General features: G+C 42.4%; 1 protein-coding gene across 1 annotated transcript in view; it reads right to left on the bottom strand.

The window, feature by feature from the left end:
• The window catches only part of TTC9 (tetratricopeptide repeat domain 9), a 39,068-nt gene extending 22,560 nt beyond the window's left edge, over positions 1–16,508 (bottom strand). Inside the window, exon 1 of the mRNA XM_087721667.1 lies at positions 15,609–16,508. Within this exon, the coding sequence (XP_087577793.1) occupies positions 15,609–16,035 (427 nt within the window). The 5' untranslated portion in view covers positions 16,036–16,508. The remainder of the gene's footprint in view (positions 1–15,608) is intronic.
• Between the last annotated feature and the right edge of the window lie 4,363 nt (positions 16,509–20,871).

The raw sequence follows: 20,871 nt of genomic DNA, 5'->3' as shown, positions 1-20,871 counted from the left end.
TAGATGATAAAGTTTGTTAATATTTTATAACAGTTAAAGATGCATTTAGCATTTGTGGGTTTTTTGTCTGCACTACTATTTTATTATTTTTAATTATTTAACAAAATATGTGCATGCATGCATATTTATTTGTATCCCAGTTTTATTAGTTTTACAAATAACACAAGGTAGCAAACATATGACAAAGGGACAAAATTAGTGGACCAGAGGAATACTGATAATATAATTTACTTGGACTTCAGTAAGGCATTTGATAAAGTAGACCTACTTTAACCTACTACTAGAGAGTAGAAAAATGTGGGTTAGACAGCATCACCACCAGATGGATTTGTAACTGGCTGACCAACCACACTCAATGTGTAGTCCTCAATGGAACTGCAGCTACATGGAGGGAAGTGTGCAGTGGAGTACCCCAAGGCTCTGTTTTGGGCCTAGTACTCTTCAACATCTTCATCAATGATTTGGATGAAGGGATAAATGGGGAACTCATCAAATTTGCAGATGACACCAAGCTGGCAGGAATAGCCAACACTCCAGAAGACAGGCTTAAGATACAGAAGGATCTTGACAAACTTGAACATTGGGCACTATCTAACAAAATGAAATTAAATGGTGAAAAAAGTAAGGCTCTACATTTAGGCAAGAAAAACAACAGGTACAGTATATGTGGTATTTTGCTCAATAGTAGTAACTGTGAGAAGGATCTTGGAATCCTAGTGGACAACCATTTAAATATGAGCCAGCTGTGTGCAGCAGCTACCAAAAAAGCCAACACAGTTCTAGGCTGCATAAATAAAGGGATAGAATCAAGATCATATGAAGTGTTAATACCATTTTATAATGCCTTGGTAAGGCCACACTTGGAATACTGCATTCAGTTTTGGTTGCCACAATGTAAAAAAGATGTTAAAACTCTAGAAAGAGTGCAGAGAAGAGTAACAAAGATGATTAGGGGACTGGAGGCTAAAACATGAAGAACAGTTGCAGGAACTGGGTATGTCTAGTTTAATGAAAAGAAGGACTAGGGGAGACATGATAGCAGTGTTCCAATATTTCAGAGATTGCCACAAAAAAGGGGGAATCAAATTATTCTCCAAAGCATCTGAGGGCAGGACAAGAAGCAAATCGAGAAGAGAAGCAACTTAGAACTAAGGAGAAATTTCCCGACAGTTAGAACAATTAATCAATTTGCTTCCAGAAGTTGTGAATGCTCCCACACTGGAAGTTTTTAAGAAGATGTTGGAAGTGGTGTAGGGTTTCCTGCCTAAGCAGGGGGGTTGGACTAGAAGACCTTCAAGGTCCCTTCCAACTCTGTTCTATAGCCAATGTACCTTCCTCCTCCTATTTTCTCCACAATAACAATCTTGTGACTTGGGTTGGGCTCAAAGGTAACCCAGCTGACTTTCATGGCTAAGGCAGGACTAGAACTCACAGTCGCCTGCTTTCTAGACTGGTGTCTTAACCACGAGGCCAAACTGGCACATATGTGCATGTGCACGCATGCGTGTGCATATGCGCATGCACACACACATACCTATGTTCTTAGGTCCACCAGTGAGAAGGTTGGAATGATGACCAAGGAGTAGAAATCATTGGCAGAGCATGTCTGGAATTCCAACCCCAGGGAGGTTTTACATTTTTTGTTTTAGATTTTGGAGGGTCTATAGAACATTCTGTTCCAGTTGGTTTTGAAAGATTGACACAACTCTCACCATTCCCTCTGTTGCAGTACTACATTTGATGTTAAATGTATTTGTTTTATCTGTTTTAAATGTTGTGATTTAAAATATTTATCAATGTGCAATCTAGCATTACGCTATTATTTGCTGTGAGAAGATGCATTGTCCTGAAATGTAGCATAATCTTTAATATTCATCTTTCCATAAATGAGAAAGGGCAGGTGCCAATTCAGGAATATGGATGGCATTTTCAGACCAGTTGGTGATGACTTCCAATTCCTGTATCTAATGGGAGACTCTGTGTAAGGCTTTGGGGTTGATGATGCTTCCATGTTTCCCTTACAAACACAGCAGAGCCAAATATGCGAGTTTGGGAATTTTGAGACCACACCAATCATTCAAGGACTAGTTCATATATCCTGGTTAAGGAATGCATTACCTGAGAAATATCAGGATTCATTGAAAAATACAAACTGATAGTTTTTTATGCTGGAAAAGTAAATTTCAGAAGGCTAGTTCTCATGACATGGGTGAGAATGTTAAATGCCTAGATTCAACAACGGGAAGTGATATTAGGTTACAGTCTCCAGTCCTGCTGTCCCAAAGGCCACTTAAATATCTATCTAATTCTATAAGAAAACCTACATGCACGTACCTACAACTAATGTAATATGTTTACATGCTGTTGAAAGAGGGCTATAAATCTACAGGCTGTTCCTCAAAGAAACCTTGAATCCTAAAACCTGATCCAAAATTTGGTGCTGAATTATAATTTTTAATGAGCCTGAAGGGAAAAGAGGCTAAATATATGAGGAATACTAGCAATTGTATTTAATTCAAATAACATTGTTCCAATTCAGCCTGAAGATTGTTTACTCCTATTTTAAATTTTCCATCGGATGGGAAGAGTCAACAGTAGAGCTATTTAAGCAGATTTTAGTAGGAATGAATCAAATTTAAGTAAACTGACATAGCAAGCTGGATTCAGATTTCAGATGCTATACTTATAGAAATGTCTTCTCCCTACGGTGGCAACTCCTACAGGATCCTGAAAAAAGCCCTGTGTTTTGTTTTGTTTTTCTGATTGTTGTCTTTGTTTTTTTCCTGTATTATCTGTAATTGATTGATATATTAAGAAAGATGTTGTACCAGTTTTTAAACTAAAACTAAAAAAACATTTAATTAAAAAAAAAAAAAAGCCCTACAAAACATGAGGTGCATCAGCCAGGCTTTCAAGGATCTGCTCTTTACCATCAGTGCATTTAGTAGAATCCTGCCCTGCCTGTATAGAATTTCCAGAAAGAGTTCTAGGGAGCTAGAAGAAAGCAAATCTCTTCCCACAATCCAGTTGAATGAAACTAAATGTAAATTCATGTTTACATTCCTTAGATCAGGATGCAGCTTTCAGCCATGTTGGATGCAAAGGCTTTCTTGACTTTAAGCACAACTACTGCAATATGAACTTAGAGAACAGAAGGGGAAGAGGCTTAAAGTGACTTCTGGATGTTTGGCAAGAACAGGCTGATGTCCTTTGTTTAGTATACTCTAGGGATCTACACAGATTGTGCCTTGGGATTAGCACTGCAAGTGACACTGCTGAGTGTTGTTTTCCAATCGTTTCAGTAGGTAAACAAACAGCTTTTCACCAAGACACCACAAAGCACAAGCATTTTCCTGTGATGGATATTTCATTTCATTTTGGTTCTTTAATCAAAATAGCTATCTTGCCAGTAATAGAGGGGCATCAGCTGCAAACATCATGAGCGATGAACAGCAGCAAGTCATCAAAGCTGCTTGGGGAGATGCTGCTGGTTTGGTATGAAATGGTCTTCTTACATTTTGGAAAGTCTTACCACTGATGATACTTTGATAGGAATGGAAACATGTTGTAAGATCTAGGACTCTATCCGTTATCTCAACTTTAGCATTACTAATCCTAGAAAGGTCTAAGGAGGTTGCAGCATCTGCCTGATCTTGGCTAATATTATTAGAGACCACCAAGAAACACGTGACTATAGTCTAGATTGGGAAGGCAGTGATGGCAAATCACTTTCACACTTTTGCCAAGAAAATGACTTGGATGTGTCCATATAAAACCTCTGAGCAGAGGTCAAGTAGCAGAAGGCCATCTTTGATCCTAGAAATGGAATGATTTTCTCCCATTAAGTTGACTGAAAACTCCAGTTGTGGCCTGTTGACTGCCAGCAGAGTTAGCTGCAGAGTCAGAGGAGGAGGAGGAGGAGGAGGAGGAGGAGGAGGAGGAGGAGGAGGAGGAGGAGGAGAGCTTGGGTCAACTTTCTGAAGCTCTGATGTTCTGAAAGCTCTGGCTTTTGGAAGGCTCTGATAAGGAAACAGCATCAGAGACAGAGGCAGAGCTGGGGCCTTCCAGCCTCCCCCAGGTGGAGAGGCAGCTATCTTCGGGGCCTGAGCTGAGTGAGGGGGAGGAACAGATGGGGCCCATCCCAGATACATGTATGCACAGAGAGGAAAAGAGAGGAGAGCAAAGGAAAACAATAAGCCAACTCTCAAGGAAAAGCAGACATGGATGCTAGCATCCAGTCCCTCCCTGGCTGGGAAATAAATAATAGGGGTTTGGGAATGGCTGGTTGTCACAGACAACTGTTTGCTTTTAGGATACAGCAAGCAATTCAGATTTCTTGGCCAGGTCTGTTGGGACTAATTACATTTGATTTTTGTTTATCCACATGAATAAAAGACTGTTCCTACCCTGTTTGAAAAGGGGTTTGTTTTTACTTGTGAGTAAGTAGCTTATAATGACTTGCTAAGGTTGGGTCAGAACAACTCCATAAGACCATATTGGACAGGAGTGACTCAGACAGAACCATCACTTTTAAATTCCAAATTTTCTTAGCTGTTCGGCGTTGGTGTTTTACTCTAATTTTACCCAGGGACATGTAGATGCAATTGACTTGGGCAATTAAAGATTGCAAAACATTTAATGGGGGAGATATCTTGAGTTACAATTGTATAAAAAGAAAGAGGTGTAGATTTTTACAATCTGCTAGGAATACTATCCTGTGCACTATGAAGATGAACTACAATAAGCTCTTGATTTCACTTTTACAATTTCTACTCTGCATGAAAATCCCACTTCACATCTAGGCAGTGTGATAATTATGAACCAAGCCACCCCACGATGATGCTGGATAATGGAAGAATAGTTAATTACAGCCTTCTAATTCTTACAGATTCTAGTTATTGCAGTAAAAGAACGTGTATGTGGATTGCCTCTTGATTCCTGTCCAGAAAAGGGCTCCTGCTCCAGGTTTTAGTAAGACTTCAGGAAAAAGCTGGAGGCCTCATTTTAGAGTGCTAAAAAGCTAAGCTTTTTATCTTTAAAAGAAGAAAGTCTCGTGACAGCTTAAATACATTTATTACTGCCTTGCTGACAAAGTATAACACTGATATTCTTGCATTAATTATTTGGTGAACGTAGGTATGCTTGCACTGTTAGATCGGGTAAAGGAGGCACAAAAGGCTTCAGTAAACAACAGCTCTTTATTGCAAATCAAGTAGAGCCAAGGTGGCGCAGTGGTTAAATGCAGCACTGCAGGCTACTGCTAGATCAGCAGTTCAGTGGTTCAAATCTCACCGGCTCAGGGTTGACTCAGCCTTCCATCCTTCGGAGGTGGGTAAAATGAGGACCCAGATTGTTGGGGGCAATTTGCTGACTCTCTGTAAACCGCTTAGAGAGGCCTGAAAGGCCTATGAAGCGGTATATAAGTCTACTGCTATTGCTAAACATCCGGCTGTTTAACTGTTTAACTGTTTATTTCATTTGTATGCCGCCCTTCCCCTCCCCAGGGGGACTCAGGGCGGCTCACAGCTCAAAACAAGGGAAGGGGGGATACAAACAATTTGCCAAAACAACACAAAACAATACATAATTTAAAAGCGCAACAATCATACCATTCGAGATAGGGGCACGGTTCTTTAGCCCCAGGCCTGTCGGAACAGCCAGGTTTTAAGGGCTTTGCGGAAGGCCTGGAGGGTGGTGAGGGTGCGAATCTCCACGGGGAGTTCGTTCCAGAGGGTCGGAGCAGGAATGGTCGGACAGTGTCCCCTTTTAAAGGGATCTGTCAGACCTCTTAACCAATGAGATTCAACCTCTGTTCCCACCAGAACAGAGGACCTTGGTGGAAACCTCTTTCAGTCTTGGGGGGGGATATCTAACATGCATAGTATACTTTATACATGGTAAATTGACCCCACTTACTCAATCCAATTCTTTGGTTCACACAACACAGTGAGCCATACACTAACTACATGGGCTTATTATGGCTTTTGGGGTGGGGGGAATGTAAACATCAGTTTTCTTAAGAGAACTAATAGAGATGGGGGGGGGAAAGAAAACAAAGATCTTATGCTCAGAGAAATGCAGGAATCCAGAAAGGGGTGGGGTGGTGCCTATTACAATGTAGATATAGATCAAAATTTAGAGCATTGTGGCTGAGGAATTTTGAGGCTTGAAATCCACAAATCATAAGGTTGTCAAGGTTGAACACCCTTGGTTTAGATGGGTTTCTGCCTCATTTTGTTCCAGATGTGTAGTATTTGGGGATGGTTCTGTCAAGAAGAGGATGAAATTTATCGTTTCACTCTGAGGGTGGTCATAAAGCTTAGCAAATTAATTAAAACATTCAGTTTAATTTTCAGATTAATTTTGCATGCCACAAAGATATGAATCAGCCTCCAGCATCATCTTTCTCAGAAGGCCTCTGTGTCGAAATGGGCCTTAAAATTAACGGCTACAACTCAGTGCTTTATTTACCAAGGGTCCATCTGGGCAGAAATAGGACAGGAGGGAGTGTTGTGTGGAAGGTGGGATAGAATGGTGCAGGTAGCACTTTTGTGAATTCATGGCTTTGTTCCCCATGCAACAATTTTGGGAATGGCAAGCCTCCTGTAAGCCCCTCCCACAATATCTCAGAATTCTAAAGGAGCTCACCAGAAAGCTTGGAGTCTCAGGTATAATGGCTACCCCAAATACCAGAAAAATGGTAAATAACTGCTTCAGTGTGAGCTGAAACTGAAGGACCGTCTCTAGGGTTTTCCAGATGAACAGGCATCCTTATTTCACAGCATGGGCAAGCAAATCAAGGGGGGAGGACAAGCTGTGGCTCCCTTCCCTCCACCATTGTGGGCACCAGCTTTGTTTTTCACAACCAGGAAATGGACAAGTAGACGGGTACAAACAGGCAGACAACTCCTGCATTCAAGGAGATGATCCTGAGGCTATCCAAAGCCCGCACGGTGTAGGAATGAATGCGTGGATGTGAAACAGTGCTAGCCCATACAACCCCAACTCTTACTTTGCGCCTTTAAGATTCAAAGGGGACTTAGAGGTCAACCTTTTATCACCCTACCCTGTTCTCCAACTTTGAAATGTTTTTGTCATAGTGGGCGACCTTGACTGATCTTGAAAAAGCTGACCAATATTGAAGTATTTAGGTAGGCGGCCACCAACAAAAATACCAGGGATTTGAAGAAAACATCCCAGAATGTGGTAATGACATCCTGTTCTTTACTGTTATTAACTCAACCACATGGATGCGCTCAGGTACCACCAGGAACAGAGCTCAGCTAAAGTGACATTCAACTCACTGAAAGAGACTTTTTTTTTACATTACAAAGGGCCAGAAGAAAAGCACTTAAAAGACAGTTATTTGCTTTAAAGTTCAAGGCAATTTAAGACATATATGATTCAAGAATAAAAATGACAAAGGAGAATGTCAAACTGTGAAAGCAATCCATTATTAAGTCATATGGAAATGCATCAATTATGAGTAAGAGCATCCAGTTCTAGCCTACTGATCCAGGAATGCTCAAATTCAGTTTCATTATAATAACATCAGGATTTGCTATGGCTCCTACTCCTCCACTCTCTCACCCGCACTTCACAAAATCATTCAGAGGGAGGCTTAAGGAAATCAAATTCATTGCTAATTCAAGGTTATGTTCAGTCAAGACATCACAGCTAAATAGCTGCTTCAAACTCATTTGGTTACAAATAATAGAATTTTATTTTGTAGGAGTGACCATTATTTTAATATCTTTACCATTTCAGAAAACAGCCGCTGTGATATTTGATATACAGATCAAAGAGCTCTGCAGCGAATTTGATTTTCTCATAAATCATAATATATAATAGCTATCCTGGATTTGACAAACCGCATAAGAGACCACTCTATGGGTCCAACCAAAGATTCCCAGTGATGCTGGCAATTTTGTCTAAATAAATAGATAAAAGGATGTGGATAGGTTATATTGCTTTCAAGCCATAATTTATTACTCCCAATTCACTTAATAATCAGGTTAAGTCAAAGCCAGCATCCCAAAGTGAACGGAATGATTCAATGTTCAAAATTTATCCAAAGCCGAACAATCATCTTGTCATACTAAACATGTTATCCAGTGTTTCTAAACTGACTATGATCACTCCAAACGCTAAGCCAACAATCTCTGCCAACTCATTTTCAATTGCAGAATTTTGGGAATCAAAATAAATACAGGTGGATCTCATTACATGACTATTTGAAGTAATGACAACACTGAAAAAGCAGCTTGTGATTAGAGCTTGCATTTAAGACCATTCCAGCATCCCAATAGTCAGTGATGTGGTTTTCACTACAGAATGAACCATTATCAATCAATCCCATTTGGGCTCATCTTAACAATTTGAATGACCCTCTGCTGTAGCTTTGGCAATACAAAAGTTATAGAGTTGAAATGCTTATATTTTATATGGTATAGGGAAGGAGACACAAGGCAAATGAATTATGCAGATTGACTGAAAAGAAGCTAATTTAGTCTAGTATCTGCAAGATGTATCTAAGTTTCATTGATTGGTGGATGGGTTATCCTTGCGGTTCAGGGTAATTATGCTGTTCTCCACCCAGCTGACTCTAAATCCCATTCAGAGCACTAGCAAATTTTACATTCATGCACATATATAGCTATAGTGTATGTGAATATTGTGCATATGCACACACACACACACACACACACACACACACACACAAACCAGCATACACAGAAGATAAATGATGCACTACCAGACTACTCTTATCCGGAAATATTGCCTTCATCCTCACCAGCAGCACTCCACAGTGAAACCCTTTTGATTGCTATAAAATCTCTACATAGGTTCACACAGAGGTGTCAGGGATGATATGCGAATGAAGACGGTGACCCCATCACTTGGAGTCAGGCAGCATATATATGTAATTACGTTATTGGCACTATTATTGAAGCCACACTCGGTTCCATATGTGTGGAGTATGAGACGGTTGGGGGGTCTTGAATGTGTGACCCATCTTGACTTCTTAAATCTCCCCATAGATGCCCCTGGACCTGAGCACATGTTATATTATAGTAAGGCCTAGAATAATACCCTAAGGGACATAACTGCATCCACTCCCCTAGCACACAAAATGTTGTGTAGTGAGGTCTGAATAAATATATACAATGTGTAACAACTAAACCTATAATAATGAAATCTTATAAGAATCAGAAATAGTTTGTGCTCTGAAACCGAGTTCTGAATACCTGGCTAGATTCTTTCAGCAAGCCAGTTTCTTGTGCAAACCTTTCAACTCTATTTATCTTCTAGTCCTGATTGATTGGTACCACCAATCTGATGATCTTGCAGATATTTTCATTTAGCAATATCTATTCTTCAAAACTAGGGAGCATTTCAGCATCCGCTGAATTATTAATAGTAAAGACCTGGCATCTATACAACACCATGTAAGCCTTGAAGTGCAACGTGAGATGGAAATAAACCAACGAATGTCAAACATCACCACCCTTTCTTCTGCCAAATGATACAGAATTACACTTGGATGAACAAATCAATGTTGGAACATGTGCGCAAGTACAAGAAAAAGCAGTATTTAATGTCACCTGATCATCTTTCTCCAAATCACAGCTAAGTATGTAGGTTGGAGGAGAAAAAAAAATACTGCATCTGTTAAAATGTGACTTTAAAAAGGCTAAATGTTGCATAGGCTACCCATATGAGCATCTCAAAGCTGCATTATCATAGCTTCAACGGAAATTCACAGTTCATCGATTGCAACTTGGAGGCACAATTTGGATGCCTGAAACAATTGTTGCTGATCAAAACACTTGTCATTTGACAAGCTTCAGAACATTTGTCATCTGAGCAGCTTCAAAAATGATTCCTCTTTATAAACCTTGTTTGTGTTGTTTTCAACAATAAAACGTGAAGCAATGATCTCCTGTTGATGTCCAAATATCTGAAGTACATACAGCCTTTAACTAAGGCTTTCCAACTTGAAGGTATTGACCAGTGCTAGTCTATAACTCCCATGATTCCTAGTGAGCATGATTGGATGGGTGGGGATGATGGAAATTGTCATCCCAAGTCCCGCCTAAGTTGGAAAAAAATCTGCCTTAAATGTATGGAAAAACATACGAGCATCCCTAGTGGTCTCCCACACCCCCATTCTATAATTCTCAGTTGCAGTTCTACGTTCAGTGAGAAGTGGAGGAGCATATTTCTATAAGAAATGGTTTTTTTCCCTCTTGAAGAAGGAGTCAGAGCGGGATGAGGCTTGGATTCTTCCCATCTATATCGAAATGATACACCCAGAAAAAGGATGAATGGGCTCAATAGTGTAAAAGGAGATGCTGCAGAAGCTGAGAGGCAGTGCATCACCTTACCAGCACAACCAGCTGAGTTTGTGCTCCTGGCTGGGCTTCCAAGCTATGAATCTGTCACTGTGATCTTGAGGTCCAAACTCTGCTATTAGATCAACCTCTCCTGGCAGACTCTAGTTGTCTTTACACTGCTCAGAGGCATGTTCTTTATTGATCTTGGCTGTCACCATCATTTATTATTAATATTTATGTCTATATTGGAAATATGAACCCGCCCCTCTCCTCATCCTCAATAACATCTGTCATCTTTTGAGAGGGGGAGGCTTCTTAGTTCCAAGATATACATTATATATATATATATATATATATATATATATATATATATATATATATATATATATATATATATATATATATATATATATATATATATATATATATATACACACACATACATACATATATACATATATACATATATACATATATACATATATACATATATACATATATACATATATACATATATACATATATACATATATACATATATACATATATACATATATACATATATACATATATATATATATATATATATATATATATATATATATATACACATACATACATATATACATATATACATATATACATATACATACATACATACATACATACATACATACACTTAAAGTCACAACCCCTGGTATGCCCAAGTATGGTCTCTTGTGACGAGCCTAATGACAGAGAGTGGAAGTGTGACCTTCCTCCCATACTTGGGCATACCAGGGGTTGTGACTTTAAGTATATACCTCCCACCCTGGCTGGCTGATAAAGGAGTCGTTCTCTGTAGCTCAAATGGTTAACTCCCTGCCTGGGAGGCAATGGAGCACAGGTTCGATTCCCAAACTTGGGTATGGCTAGCGGATGAGAGCTAAATAGCTTGAAATAGATCTATACTAGTCTCCCTTTATTTATTTATCAGCATAAATATAACATATATATATATATATATATATATATATATATATATATATATATATATATATATATATATATATATATATATATATATATATATATATATATATATATATATATATATATATATATATATAATGTGACATTGGGTAGGCTTGGAGCCCATGGATGATGGGACCAAAGCCAAAAAGAGTACTACACTGTACAAATGTATTTCTCACACTCAGACACCCAGAGAGAAACATACAAATACATGACCTCAGAATTAGGTTAAGCAGTGTAAGTCAGGGCTGTCAAAGTCCCAGCCCGCCAGTGAGCGGATTAAGGCTCACTGGTGCCCTAAGTACTGACAAATCTTGGTGCCCCTCTCCTTTGTACATACTGTACAAATCTTCATTGCTTTTTTTAAAAAATTTCTCAACTTTGTGGTGCCCCCTTTGGGCCTGGTATCCTAAGCACGTGCTTAGTCTGCTTAACGGTTAATACACCACTGCAGCCCGCGGGCCAGATGTGTAACTCACTGGCCACACCCACACCTGGTTTAGTGAAGGCGGGGAAAGTTCCAATATGTCACGTGACACCACTGTGATGATGTGAGTACTAGTAATAGACACCCCAGGTGTAAGTGGAAGAGTATCGGTGGGTTATTGAAACAGAAATATACCCCTCTTCCCCGATCTGGTGCACTGCAAATATATTGAATTCATTACTCTAGGCCTTGGGAGTCCAATAAGATTGGAGGGCATCAGACTGGATAGATAGTAACATTCATGAGTTAGCAATAGCAATAGCAGTTAGACTTATATACCGCTTCATAGGGCTTTCAGCCCTCTCTAAGCGGTTTACAGAGTCAGCATATTGCCCCCACAGTCTGGGTCCTCATTTTACCCACCTCGGAAGGATGGAAGGCTGAGTCAACCTTGAGCCGGTGAGATTTGAACCGCCGAACTGCAGATAGCAGTCAGCTGAAGTGGCCTGCAGTACTGCACTCTAACCACTGCGCCACCTCGGCTCTTTCATTATATTTCAGTGCTCTGCTATTATACAAAAGTGCTGTGTAATTCTTGATACTTGAGAAATAGGGAACACATGGAACAGAAACCTGGGTGGCTATAATGAAAGTTACACCCACAGAGGCTGGGTTCATACCACAAGGTAAGACATTGTCTACTTAGCCATCATTTGCTGAATAAACCACAATGAACCGAGAACTATAAACAATGGTTTAACAGAACAATGCCAGGTTCATACAACAGACTAAGCTGAAATGTAAACTACCCAAGCAAAGGCAGAGACAGTAAAGTTACATTTAGTCCCAATAAAATGTATTCTGAACAATGCTTTTGTCTCAGGTCTGTTGGTCAGTTTATGCACTTCCACACCTTTTCCCTTCTTAATATATGGTGGGTCACACCGGCCAGGGAATTCTGGGAGTTAAAGTCCACACATCTTAAAAGTTGCCAATGTTGAAAACCATTCTTTTAGAGAGTTTGGATTGTTTAAAAAAAGAATTTAAAATGTTTCCCTTATGTGTCTCAGTAAATTTTACAGGAATTTTGCAAGGTGTGCTAATATTGTGTTGACTGAGAGACTGTGTTCATGCAACAGGCTATCATAGAATCCTTACCCAAGGTGTATGAATAAATCAAAGTTGCTGGGGTTGCATCAAATATTTAGAATGGGTGAAATTTGAACCAAGATCTTCCTAGTTTAGAGCTCACATACTTAAATACTAGCATTCTCGTTGCTATCAGCCATAGATAATAGACAAAAATAAGTTGGCTGCCTTTTTCTGGATTCTTTAAAAAGTATTCCAATTGCTCATTGAAATCAAATTAAGAGTATTTCATGCCCACCTAGACCTATGTTGTTAAGTGGCTTTTTACCATCAGTACTTCTGAAAGAGGTAACTCCAGCCATTATAGTATTAATGCCAAACTATTGAACTGATGATAAACAACTGGAAGAAACAGGCAGAGAGGGGAGGGAGTGCTGTATAATTGATAGCTGCAAAAGCAGAGAAGTCTTGGGAAAGAATCTATGGATCGTAATCTCTGGAGAACCCATCGATCACTTCAAAGTTATTGTCATGAAATTAGCAGGCGATAGAATTGCTGGCTCCTAATTGCCTTGCTCTTTGAAAAAATCACAACAAATCCAGCTACTGTTCTATAGTTGTTGTGCTTCAAGGTGGATATAATGAATGCTTGCTCTTTCTCTTCCTTTCTCCCCACAAAGTTTCTGGAATATTTCTCTCTCCCCACTCCCACCACCCTACCAAGGACAAACCGCCTTCAGATACCTCCTCTTTTTTACGAAACATTTGACTTTAGACCCCTTGGTCTTCTACTGTTCCCCGAAAGGGAAATAAACAGCCAACTCTGAACAATTGCAACACACAAACACACACACACACACACACTCCCTTCTCACTCCTGGTGGTGGTATGTGTCTTCCTTAATCTTGGGTCCTCCTCTGTCAAAGGCCTGAGGGTTCTGTGCAGTATCTTAACTGTTCCTAGCACTTCATTCTTCTGGACCAAAAGCTCTGATTTCATTCATGGGATTTGCTGGAGCCATTCTCCCAATTTAGGAGTCACAGCCTCAAGTGCTTTTATCATCAGTGGGACCACTTTTGCTTCTGCTTTCCACATCTCCTCTAGTTCCTTCTCTAGGCCTGGCGCTTCTCAGACTTCCCGGACTTCTTCTTCCCAGTGTTGTTGTTATTTGGCACCATTACATGATCTATCACTGCTGCTCTCTTCTGGTCTTTGTCTATTAATTTGTCTACTACTACAGTGTCTGGTTGGTTATCTAGTGCCTGCCTGTCCATCTGGATCCGAAACTCCCACAGATTCTTAACCCTTTTATTCTCCACGACCTTCTGTGGAAACTGCTTGATGGCTGGCTGGGGAATTCGGGGAGTTAAAGGCCCACACATCATTCAGCTGCGAGAGAGACATGGATCTACCCCTTGGGTTCTATCTAGTGTGGTAAATTCCCTGCTTCTATGGATCTGACGCTTAATGCCTGTTCTTGTGTTGCTGTGATCAGTGCTGTCTTTTACACACACACACACACCACTCAGTTGCTCTGGGGTTGTGTGTGTGTGTGTGTGTGTGTGTTTGTGTATTAATTTTACCATTGCCCACAGAATAGATGGACACATATTTCCCCTAGGAACACATTCTAGAAGGGCAAATGTGTTACCCCGCTATTGCAACCAGGGGAACAACAGACTCTTGCAACATGTTAAAAACAAAGCAACTAACTGATTGCATTCTGCTGCTTCTGAAGATCATTAGCACAATCAGCATTTTCCTCAATTCATTAGAAGGTGGGGAGATTGGTAGCGCTATCTACCGAGAGTAATACTTCACAAATCTCTCTGGTTCATAACAGTTTATGCTGGAAGAAATCTGCCGCAATAATTACTTTCCCCCCCTTCTTATCCTTTTCCCTTTAGGTAGACTGGATTTGCAAGAGCCTTGGGGACAAGGAAATCAACCATTTACTTTAAAGTTTCATGCATAGCCATGGCTATTTATTATGCCCTAGTTATTTAGCGATGTAGAAAGGTGCACTGCAGCAGATGTGCTTTTCAACTGTTAGCGCGCGCGGACACACACACACACACACACACACACACACACACACACACACACACACAGGAGCAACGACAGAAGCAACCTACAAAGTATGCCTCCGAGAACGCCAATTCACCCTAAATAAATACGGCCTTTATTTGCTTCTCCGGCTAGATAGAAGGACTCTTTCGAAAGACATCTGGGATGCTTTTCCTCTCCAGACTCCACATCAGAGGGGCGGCAAATCCCCGCACACGATTTCGGGGGGGGGGGATAGCCCATTTCAGGAAGGCGGAGGTTTGAGGGGGGCGGGAAGAAGGAGGGGGGAGACACCTGTAATTGTCATCATCCCAATTTCGTGACTTGATCTCGCTATCAAACTTGCATACAACTGCAGCGAGAAGAAGTATATCCGATCTCCCCACCCCCACCCCCCAAAGCCCTTGCCTTTGCCTTCAGCCTCCAAGACGAACTTTAGTCACAAAGCGCGGTCGGAGCGCTCCGGGCGAGAGAGAGAGAGGGAAGGAGGGAGGGAGGGAGAGATGGGGAGAGAGAGGGAGGGAGGGGAGAGAGGGAGGGAGGGAGGGGAGAGGGAGAGCCGCAAAGCGCCTGACTTCTGTCCTTCTACTTTCCTTCCCAGGTCCTCCCCTCATCATCATTCTCCCCCGCCCAGCCAACCCCGAGGCCAAAACCCCGAAAGTGACCGCCCTGACCTGCCAGGCTGTTGTAACAATCGATTTCGATGCTGTCCAGCAGTTGCCTCTGCTCCTCGGACAGTTTGCCCAGGCCGGTAGCCCCCCCGGTAGAGGCGGTCGAAGCGGCGTCCTCGGAGTCTTCCTGGGCCAGCAACAGCCCCTTCAGCTCCAGCAGCGCCCTGTGGTACTTGCCGATGGCTTCCCGGCACTTCTTCTCCTTGTAGCACTGAGCGCCTTGGCTTTTGAAATCCAGCGCTCTTCGGATCAGCTGCTCGGGCTCGGCAGCCGGAGAAGCGGCGGTGGGCGCGGAGAGCTGGCCGCAGCCGCTGCTCCGAAGCTGGGCGGCCGCCGCTGACCCGCCGCTGCCCTGGGCGCAGTGCCCGTCCCCTGGTGCCCGGCTGCCCGGGTTCTGCTTCCCCGCAGCAGCGGGGCTCTTCCGCTCCATGCCAGCCGCTGCTTGGCTCCTCCTCGCTCTCAGGGCGGCGGCAGCTCCGACACTGAAGCCGGAGAGCGAGAAAGCGCCGCTGCCTCTGCTACCGCCGCCACCTCTTCTTCCCTCTTTCTCCCCGCCGAAGGAATCAAGCGGCGGCCGAGGCAACTCCCGGCTTGCTGGGGCTGCTGCCACCCTTTGGCTCGGCGCGGCTGCTTGCTCCCATCCTCCAGTCGCTCCCTGGCAAGAGCGGGGCACCGCCGCCGCCGCCTCCTCTCCTCCTCTCCGACCTGCCTCCCGTCGCGCGGGGCGCGCGGGGCTGCTGGTTCCCGCGCCGCTGCGTTGTTTCCGAGGGGATTTTCGCCGAGGAGCGATTGGTGCCAACCCAGAAGATTCTGCCCGCACGCAGGGATGGAGGGAGGGACGGAGGGGAGGGGCGGGCAAGGAGCCCAACTGCTTGCCCAGCCCGCTCTCCGTCCGTCTCTAAAGGCACCAGGCGACGTATGGGAAGGGGGGGGGCGCAGGGAGGGGGGAAGAGGAGACGGGGAATCTATCAGGTGACGTAGGCAGAAAGGGGGGAAAGCAGAGCGCCGCGCCCCGAATTTGGGGATGGGGGTGGGTGGGTGGGGGAAGCCACCATCTCTTTGCCTCGGAGAGATCAAGGTATGTAGGCTCTTAAAGCGATAGGCATCCTGTTTGGGAACGTTTGGGCGGGGAACGGAGGGGCGAGCGCCTGTATGTAAACACCCGTAGTCCTCGACTTACAAGCTCATTTAAGGACACTTCAAAGTTACAGATGATGCTGAAAAAAGGGACATACGGCCGTTTTCCCACACTTACCACCCGTTGCCTGTCCCCAATGGTCATGTGATCAAAATTATGACTGTTGCAGTGCCCTGGAATCACAGGCAAAGTGAATAGGAAACATTGCCACATTCGCTGAAAAACCACGTTACTAACTTAACAAAGGTAATGATTCACTTAACGGTGGTAAGAAGAGTCTAAAAATGGAGCAACGCTATCTTAACAAATGTTTTGCTTAGCACCATAAATTTTGGACTCAATTGTGGTCCTAACTCAAGGACTACCTGTACAGTACAGTAGTAGCTAGTGATCCTCACCTGGCCTCCATTCGCATACATGGCTACAGCTTAGAGCAGAGAATATAATAATAGTGAAATAGTAGGGTGATCCTGGACGAATGGAAAGGTGTGTGTGTGTGGGGGGGGGGGGAATCCAGCAGAATAAAGACAAGCAGAATGGGATATTTGGGCCCTAAGCTGGGGCCCTTCATCCACCCCATGTTTCTTCTACCTTCCCCTACCCCTATCGCAGTGGTTTGGAAGTTGTTTTCTTTGTGTATTGCCTTTCTTTTCCCATTGTTGCTAAAAAGCAACCTAATCTACAACAGATCACTTGGAAAAGGATCTTTCTGCAGACCATTAATTCTGTGATGCCTTGTGTTCAAAAACAGGGGTGTATAAAAACATTTGTCCCTTCCCAATTCTTACTATGAGTCAAATAGGACGAATTTCCAAAATTGTGGCTGAGATGAGGCCTCTGCAATAGGCAAATATTCATAGCCATTTAGTATAATCGCCTGCATTTGAGTATGCCCTGAGCTCAATCTGCAGACAGGCAGTGGGCATGAAGCTCAGAGGTAGTAATTCTCTCCTGCATGAATATAACAGAGTTGTGTGAAATCACCATTGCAGACTCTGGCTAAGATAGGAAAGCTTAGGAAGTTAAAGTAAAAAGTGGTAATCCTGCTCCCAAACATTCCAATGGCTACAACATCTTCCACGAACTGTGCACTTTGTCTTGAAAATTCATAATATAATAATTTAATTTTTTTTATCATCCTAGAAAGAAGTAACTTTGAAAAGAAAGGGGGGAACACAGTAAAATAGACCCAGCATTATATTAACTTGACATAGGTAAATTTAGTTCACACAGGCTTAATTTTCTCAGTTTAATTGTGTGAAGATGTGTTAGATTATAATTTCCATAACTGCTAGCCAACATGAATGTGGTCATCCAGTATAAGTGAGGTCAACTGGAAAACATTTGTCATTAAGAAAGTACCCATCAAACTCAATTGATTCCCCAACAGGCAAAAGATTGTCCTTTTATAACTTTTTATCAAGACTGTATAGCATTTGCTGGAAAGGATTTGTTTTGGAAATATTTAAATCAGCTTTGTTTTTTTTACTTATTGTAACTTTAAATATGACTGGATGAATGAATATGATTTAGAAATAATGCAGTTTTATAGGTGGTGTTATCTCTGTATACATTTAAGTCTTCCTGAGTTGCCTTTCAGCTCAAAAAAGCCTCAGTGATTAAAATAATAATAAAAAACACCTTACAACAAACCTCAGAAGTTAAGGTATCATCTCACAAAGAAATTATAGAGCCAGCAAATATATTCATCTAAAGGTGACCTCCTGAATAAATTACTGTGGGCTGGTTTATACAGCTGACAATGGCTGAATTAACTGTGACATCACACAAAGAGCGAACTGATCAAAATAACCTGATTCTATTCCTTCTTCCTAAAAATATTTGCTTTTCTCCCATGATTTATGATTTCATGCTGCATCTGAAGCAGGCTACTTGAGATTGTTCAAAATGCCAAATCCGAAACCAAGTATTAAACTACAATTTCCTTCAAGTCATATTCCTAGTGACTTCATAGCCAAACCCATGCATGTTGTTGGAGGTTTTTTTTTTTGCAAGAGTACAGAAATTGTTTACAATTGCCTTTCTTTCCAAATATTTTTTCAAATCTGTTTCTAGCTCACAGATCTGAGATTTCCTGGTGTCTTCCAACCAATTGCTAATTAGATCCATTCCAACTTTGAAAGTTTAATAGCAGCCAGGTGAGATATATGCTACAAACAATTTAGCAAAAACAATGGTAGCTTGCTGCAGATGGGAAACATTAATTTAAACACATTTGCATAGTGGCCTACTCACACAAGGCAACTCTAGTGATTCCACAATATAAAATCCCCTAACACGCCCCTCAGCAGCCACAGGCACAATCACATCACACACTTGATGGGCTCCATTTCAACCTGGGATCCCAGGGCCCCAGGCCCACTGACAGAACCATGTCTCCAGGGCTTTCCAGAAAAGTATCAAGGTGAAGGCTAATCTTATCTCTTGGGGAATGATATTCCACAGAGAGGGACCCACCATGGAGAAAGCCCCTTTTCTGGGTCCCGCTAGATCAAAGGTGTCAAACTCGCGGCGTCACATTGCCGTCACATGATGTTTTGCAATGTGCAATGTGTTCCCTTTGTGGAGCTTGGGTGGGTGTGGCCTGCGCATGATGCACCCGGCCTGTGGGCTGCCAGTTTGACACCCCTGCACTAGAGATGCTGTCCTAATAAATGGGGTCTGTATCTTAACTTGCCTTCCTGCTCTGGTGGGCTGGATAAATGGAGAGAGGTGGTCCTTCAAATACCCTGGCCCCCAGTCATACCCAGCACCTTGAATTGCACCTGGAAGCAAATCAGTAATCAGTGCAGCTCCCATAAAAGAGGTGACTTATCTTGATTGGTGGAAAACTGTGGGGGTCACTACATTCTGACTCAACTGAAGCTTCATGTTGACTACATCACAGAAGTCCACACAAGATGACTAGGGCATGGGGAAAGTATGAGAAGGGCACATTGATTGAGGGAAGAATATAACTGGTGCACAACTCACAGTTGTGCAAAGGCCCTCCTGGCCATGACTGCCATCTGCTCTTGAACAAGAGCAGTGAGTCCAGGAGAGGTCCCAGATTATGTACTAGGTCTGTTTGGGGCAGTGCCATCCCATCCAAGACTAAAAGTGGCAATTTTCCAAGAGCCAAGAAATCATGGACATAAAGCCTCCACATCTTGGCAGGCTTCAGTTTTAATCTTTTGTTTCCCATCCAGACCTCAACAGTCTCCAGGAAATGAGAATGGGCAGCTGCAGCAGGGATATGTAGCTACCATCCAAAGGAAACCTGAAAGGCCTCTGAAGCAAAGAATAAACCATAGCCTGGTTCCTATGGGGAGAATATATGTGTGGATGTGTGGAGAAATTAATTAGATTGTTTGCAAATAGTAGTAGGTGTAATTAAAAGACGTTCAAAGATCGGTGTGTATGTGTGAGGCAAAAACTAAAGACGAAGTATGTAAGCCTTAATCGTATCTCTTACAGTTTAGTTTTAGTTTTTTAGTTTTCACTTTATTTGTATGCTGCCCTTTTCCCTGGGGGGACTCAGGGCGGCTCACAGTTCAAAAGGGGGGGAAGGACAAGCAATTTACAACATAAAGGCACTACATCATTTAAGAACTCAACAGTCATACAATTCGAGTAGGGGTTAGAGTCTTTAACCCCAGGCTAGCCAGGACAGCCAGATTTTAAGGGTAGCGCGGAAGGTCTGGAGGGTGGTGAGGGTCCAGATCTCCACGGGGAGTTCGTTCCAGAGGGTCGGAGCAGCCACCGAGAAGGCTCTCCTCCGGGTAGTTGCCAGTCTACATTGGCTGGCTGATGGAATTCGGAGGAGGCCTAATCTATGCGATCTTATCGGTCTAGTGGAGGTAATTGGCAGTAGGCGGTCTCTCAAGTACCCAGATCCAATACCATGAAGGGCTTTGTAGGTGACAAGTAGCACAGTCATCAGATGTGAATGTCTCGTTGAGGTCATGAATATGAAATGCTTGCTATGATGCAATTAGTCATCTTTTGGCAACAGTAACCATTTCAAGTATTAAAATTGCAAATCAGTCTTTTTCTGAAGAGAATTTAATAGCATTTTAATGAATTCCACATAATAAAATGAGGCCTGCCATATGTGGATTGCAAAAC

This window comes from Thamnophis sirtalis, unplaced genomic scaffold (genome assembly GCF_051295495.1).
Source record: "Thamnophis sirtalis isolate CommonGarterSnake01/CBP01778 unplaced genomic scaffold, rThaSir2_p1.2 scaffold_1, whole genome shotgun sequence".
In the NCBI taxonomy this organism is placed as follows: Eukaryota; Metazoa; Chordata; class Lepidosauria; order Squamata; family Natricidae; genus Thamnophis; species Thamnophis sirtalis.
Note: the sequence above shows the minus strand (reverse complement) of the source record. Positions and strands in the feature narration are given on the sequence as shown.